Here is a 6000-nt window from a genome sequence, read left to right on the forward strand (position 1 = left end):
AAATCTGGGAGACGTGAAGACGGCGAGACGCTTCAATGTCACTTTGTTTTTGTGTCTTTCTCTCAGTTTCGGCTGCGGTTCACACGGCTCACCTCGGATTCGGATCGACCGGGAGGAGAACGGCTTCCTCGGCAGGAAGAGCTCTGAAACGGAACTGTGAAAGAAATCTGTACACAAAGCAGCACAACACTGCAAACATGCTCTTATTTTATTTCATTTGAACTTTTATTTTATCACCACAGTCCCGATCCGTGGCGGCTATTTCTACGACAATTCACACGAGGATTTGAATCCGAATAGCTGGAAGTATTTCGTCTTAACACTTTGGTGGTACTGAGTTTTCAGCGTCGCCGGCTGAAAAACAAACAGAACGTCATCTGACTTCACTTTTGAAAGTGTGTGTTATTAATTAATTTATTAAACATAACGTTGGTAGACATGAACAGAGGTCCTGGAAGCAATAGTAATTAAATGATTTGCTAAAGTCAAGTACTCTGTACATACCTATACCCAAAGTTTTAATTTATTATGATTATGATTATTATTATTATGAAACACTTGCATGCAAGTTTCTTCTCTTAGAAAGAAATCTTCACCTGAACGTCACTGGGATCCACGTCTTCCGTTCACGCGTTGCGAACAAAACGGCCGACTTATAAACATTTGAACAGATTTGTTCCAACAAAGCAGCTTCGTCTCAGTATCAACACAGGTTTCATCTTAATTTTTTTTCCAGTCTCATTTTCCTTTTTCTATATATTTATTATATTTAAACTCAATAAAGTAGCTTGCTGGTTGGATTTTATGCAAGAGGTGGAAATCTTTTTTTTTTTTCACTTTGTCTTCTCAGTGGTCTGCCTCCACTCATCTGTCGTTTCCCTGTTTATAGAGTCCTAGATTTTTGAAACCCTCACGTAGCTCTACCTCTTCTTCTCTCTAGGTGCCAGACATGGTTTTTGTTTTGTTTTTTATGATTGAAATGCGTTTATTGTGCAATGGTTTCTGATCAAACACTAATCTGATTTATTCCGTATCCCCTCAATTTGGCACTGTATACATGTCAGATTCATTTGGTGACTTATATTATTATTATTATTATTGTTATTATTATTATGGGGGGGTTTTTATCATTGTAAAAAGTGAAATAGCAGATATGTGAAAGGGTAAATCCACCTGATTTAAAGAAAACCAAATAAGATAGTACTTTGATGTTTGCATTTGAACAACTGAACATGGCATTAATACTAATATATGGCAACTCGTCCTTTTGATGATATTTCAAACACTGAAGTCGAGGAGAAAAAAAGCATTCCAGCTCGCCTCATGAATTCAGTGTAACGTTGGCGCGCGAGACGATCGATTCTTTTATTAGGTAGCTTTTAATTTACAATGTGATCTTATACAGAGGCTGATGATTTGATTAATATTTAATCTTTAAATATTTTTTAGGTTGTAGTCTTTTCTTTTTTTTTCTTTTCCAAATAATGCAAATCCAAATTCAGACCGGTTACTGATTCATTGTCTTTTGGAGTAAAAAAGTCAGAAAAGGCGTATACAGTGTTGCAAAATGTGTTTGCCTACTTACAGATATTTGTTTTGTTGACATTTTTGCTTTTTGGCGACATAAAAATGTGAAAGACCATCTAAAGAAATACACAAAGAAAATCTCAGTGAGCAAAAACCAGCAATCTTTTGTCTTTTTTTTTTTAAACATTTATTTATTGGAGAAAAACCTGCACAAATCAACCCAACATTATGTGAAAAATAATCGATCCCATTGAAATTCCTCAACATCTCAATGGAAAGTCTGGACTTTCACTGGGTGAGTGTTTCAGATGTTCACTGTCCTGCTGCATAACCCGACTTTACTTGACCCCGAAGGTCATAAACTGATGAGCAGAATTTCTGGTTTTGTGAATTACTACACGTTGTTCAGGTCTTGAAGTTGCATTTTCCTTCTTTTTTTTTCCTGAGATGCTCTAACAGCAGAAATAACTTCTAAAAAGTTCCGCTTTTGTTTCTTTCAGTCACAGAATAGTTTCCTAAAAGCGTTAGGGATGAATAAAATAGTTTTTGGAAAAAATGTGACATTGCCCTTCCTGTTTGTTGTTGTTGTTTTTTGCCAGTGAATTCTCCCATGGTGGCTGTTTTGACCCAATCTCTTTCTTGTTTTTAAGTCAAGAACCCCGAGGCTTAATTGAGGCCTGCGGCAGTTTAGGTCTTGTTCTGTTTTTCCCTGATTTATTTGCTGAATTTTTTAACAAACTGGAGTATTAAAATGCACCCAAATGTGGTCCGTCGCAGCTAATTCACACTTTTCACATGGGGTTGGTTCCTCTTAGAACTAGATTGACGATCTGAAACACTGAAAAGCCAAAACAAAAGAAATTCGTAATTTTGAACAAATACTCGTCGCAGCACTGTATTCCGATTTTCATTTAGCAAACACATTTACAATGTTCCGGCTCAATTATGCTCTTCACCGGTACCAAACTGATTCACGCAAGGTTGATTAACATATATCTGTGTATTCATGCATCTAAATCATTTGAGGTGTGTAAGCATATTTATTACATCCAACATTACAATATTCTCTCTATTTTGCCTGTCATTTGTCTTGCTAAACAGCTCTGATTCATCTCTCACAGCATGTTTATTCTTTATAAATGTGAAGCTAATGACCGTTAACGTTGCATTTTTCCCCCCTCCCAATAAACGCCCCCCCACCCCCTTGGGGTCTATCTCTTTGTTTCAGTAATCTGTACATCTTCTGCTTCCATAACTGTTATGATATTTATTGTGCTGTGACACTGAAACCAATTTTATGCCACGCATCGTATGTGCTAAACTGTCAGGCTACTCCAAAGGAATTAAAGTGTGGGTGTTTTTTTCTATGAAGTAGTGATTTAAATGAGAGCAATAAAACAATCAGATTCTTAAATGCGTTGTCGTCTTTTTATATACAGTATGTATATATAAAAAACTAAATTAAATGAATAAATAAAACGTTGTGCATAGACGGGCACCCAGTAGGTTTGAGACTCTTGCCTTTCCCGACTGTAGCTGAAGACAGAGGTGGATCGAAATGAGGAGAGAGAGAGAGAGAGACCACTCATTATCTGGAATCAGCAAAGCAGCATGTGAAGCCACAGTGGACAGACAACATGAAAAAGAAAAATACCTCACTCCTCCAAGGGATTAAAAAAAATAACAACCTTTCTGGTTCCTGAGCGAGAATTTCTCTTTGAAGCGACACTAATCAGACAGCTGTCACAAACAAAAGAAGCGTCTCTCCTGTAATCAGGAAAATTTGAATGCAAATTATTTCTGATCTATATATATATATATATATATATATATATATATATATATATATATATTACATGAAACAAAGCTTATTGTAACTTTACAATGATACGCTGCTCAACTAAAAATCTACTGAAACACGAATTCAAATACAAAAAACCTCAAACTATATGAATAATTTTGTAAGGCAGTATAGTTTACCAAGCTTTCAGCAGTTGCTAAATAAAATACGTTTTAGCACCTGCGACCCTGACAAAAGTTCATAATGTAACCTTAACATGAATGAATAAGATTACTGGAAGAGGTTTGACATGAAATATATTTTAATGACAGATGTTTTACTGCTGCTTTTCAAATTACCGGCTGTATATCTGCAGACACCATCACCACATTGTGTTGTCAGACTCCCTGCAAAGAGAAGGAACATACTTCAGAGTTTTTTTAAAAATGGTCATATTATTTAATCTACAATTTTACATGTTTTAAGGTCGTCACAAAAAAAAACACACATTTGCTGCTCAGTCGTGGTCACGTTTTGCCTCCAGGGGGCAGTGATGAGTCTTGTGAACACTGAAGATTGGCTGTAAGTCTACGTACTACTGACAGCCAAAATAAAAAAAGGTTTGGTGTAACCCACATAAAGTGGGTATGCCACTTTAAGAGAAGAGGTTAAGGAAGCTGGGTGGTCTGCCTGGCCAATGAGAAGTTTGGTTTCCAGAGCGTCTGGACCAATCAGGGTGCAGGCTGCCGTTGTGGATCCCGCCCTTCTCCCCCGGGTCTGCAGTACCGTTGGTTTTGCTCTAGAGATCCGACGCGGTGAGACTGCTGAGCGGGGCAGCGCCAGAGTATGTATCCCGACAGTTAAAAGTATTTTTTACGTGCTGTATTAACTGTATTGTGGATAAACTCTTTTGTAAATAGATTTTATGTTGATTGTCCAGCTTTTGTGCTGGAAATTATTTATTAAATGAATACAAACTGAACTTCAGTTTTTTACCGTTAGAGCCGTTAGGAATCGTTGGCTCTTTCTGGCAGTTATTTCAGCTTGTTCTTCGTAGATAAAAGGTAAAATTTAGGCTTTAACATAATTTTATTTTATTAAGTTTATATTATTTAGATCAAATATGCCTTGTTACATCGTTTAGTGCCCCACGCATCCGGATTGAGACCCACTATACGGTTGTCTGAAGTGTGTCGCACTGAGATCGGTGAGCATATTCGGAGCCTTTTATTTGTGTTTTTGTCGTTTGTTACATTGTTGTTAAAAAAATATCTGTTGTTTTAGTAACTAGGTAATGTTTTGTTACTGTGTTGGAAAGAAGGATTAAAGCTAGAACGGCTTGGTAAAGTCCTGTATTTCTGCTGGTCCTGTCTGTTGACAGGTCAGGTTTTTTTTTTTATACTGGATCATTCCTGAAGTGGATCCCTCCTTTGATATTGATGGCGAGCCTTCCCACCTGGACCTAAAGAGAGAACCAGATTTCGTCTATCCCATTTGGAGTCATGCTGCACCCTGCGGTGTGGTAGGAGAGCAACATACATCTTCACACACGGTTATGTGTGAAACCTACAACTGACATTCTCCATTATTATTGTTTTTTTATTTATTGATTTTTGGACAATACTGTTTGGATTGTTTTATTTCGGACATTGTGACGCACAGCTGTGGTGGAAATTCTCCTGTGAATGAAGTTGAATCAAACCAAATTGGGATTAATTTGATTAATCTGCTGACTAATACAATTTGGAGTGCAGATTACCAGGGTGCACCCGAATTATTTGAAATTAAGAATTAGCACTTGGCCAAGTATTATTGTTATTTCTTTTTTTTTCATTTTATTGTGTGTAATTTTATTTTCATAATTGTGTGTTTTGTGCAACTGTTAATTGTGTGTTTTCTGTCACTAAAACCAGTTCTTTAAATACACCCAACTGCCCTTGTGTGTCATTTAAACACTCCACTGTGCTCCGATAGCCGAACCTATTGGCCCATTTATCCAAAATATATGTAATACCCTTCTCTACTGTGTTACATTAGCAACGTGTATAACTTAAAAAAAATTAATAAAAATCATGGTGAAGGCGAGAGGCAGATGAAGGCTTTATTTCCTGCTCAAAGTTTAAAGCTATTCTCACTTCAAACATAATAAACACGTAATTAATGCTTTGAAGGAACACATGTCACTAATGCACAGATATGAATGTGACTGCAAAAGCACTTGGTACTTGTTTTAAAAGGTTTTCAGAAAACACTGCAGCAGCTTTTGGTTTGGGTAAAGGCTAAAGAACACGGAAAAGTCCCCAGACCAACGTCAGAGACTGTAGACGGTGCAAAAAGCCTTTTACTCAAGTTATTTCAGCCAAAAAGATTACGACTAGCGATAGTCGCTCAGATAGATTTGTCTATTTGTTTAGTTTCATGTTCAAAGTGAGGTAATTTTTCTTTTAATGTTCAGCTGTTGCTGAAGAACTTTCCTCTGTACAGGTGAATAAATATTGTCTGCATAAAGTCAATTCATGCTGAAATTTTTATTGAATATTTGAATATTCTTTAAAACAACTTGAAACGCTTTAGTTAAAAAAAAAGTGCATGTCTGGCTGCTTTCCCTAAAAATTACTTTTAAAACTTTTTTTAAGTCAGAAAAACAATTGAACTCAATCTAATTTGAATAGAAATTGTATATGACCAACAGT

At 36.5% G+C, this 6000-nt stretch overlaps 1 protein-coding gene and 1 long non-coding RNA gene across 6 annotated transcripts in view; both read left to right on the forward strand.

The window, feature by feature from the left end:
- The window catches only part of LOC116724253 (electrogenic sodium bicarbonate cotransporter 1-like), a 40229-nt gene extending 37288 nt beyond the window's left edge, over nucleotides 1-2941 (forward strand). For all 5 annotated transcript variants that reach the window (XM_032569786.1, XM_032569781.1, XM_032569782.1 and 2 more), the window contains one exon: nucleotides 67-2941. In XM_032569786.1, coding sequence (XP_032425677.1) covers nucleotides 67-160 — 94 coding nt within the window. In that variant the 3' untranslated portion in view covers nucleotides 161-2941. The remainder of the gene's footprint in view (nucleotides 1-66) is intronic.
- A 493-nt stretch (nucleotides 2942-3434) lies between these two features.
- Nucleotides 3435-5233, forward strand: LOC116723895 (uncharacterized). Its single transcript, XR_004340067.1, has 2 exons — nucleotides 3435-4514; nucleotides 4689-5233. It is a non-coding gene; the product is annotated as an uncharacterized LOC116723895 (long non-coding RNA).
- The last annotated feature ends 767 nt before the right edge of the window (nucleotides 5234-6000 follow it).

Source organism: Xiphophorus hellerii, chromosome 8 (assembly GCF_003331165.1).
Source record: "Xiphophorus hellerii strain 12219 chromosome 8, Xiphophorus_hellerii-4.1, whole genome shotgun sequence".
In the NCBI taxonomy this organism is placed as follows: domain Eukaryota; kingdom Metazoa; phylum Chordata; class Actinopteri; order Cyprinodontiformes; family Poeciliidae; genus Xiphophorus; species Xiphophorus hellerii.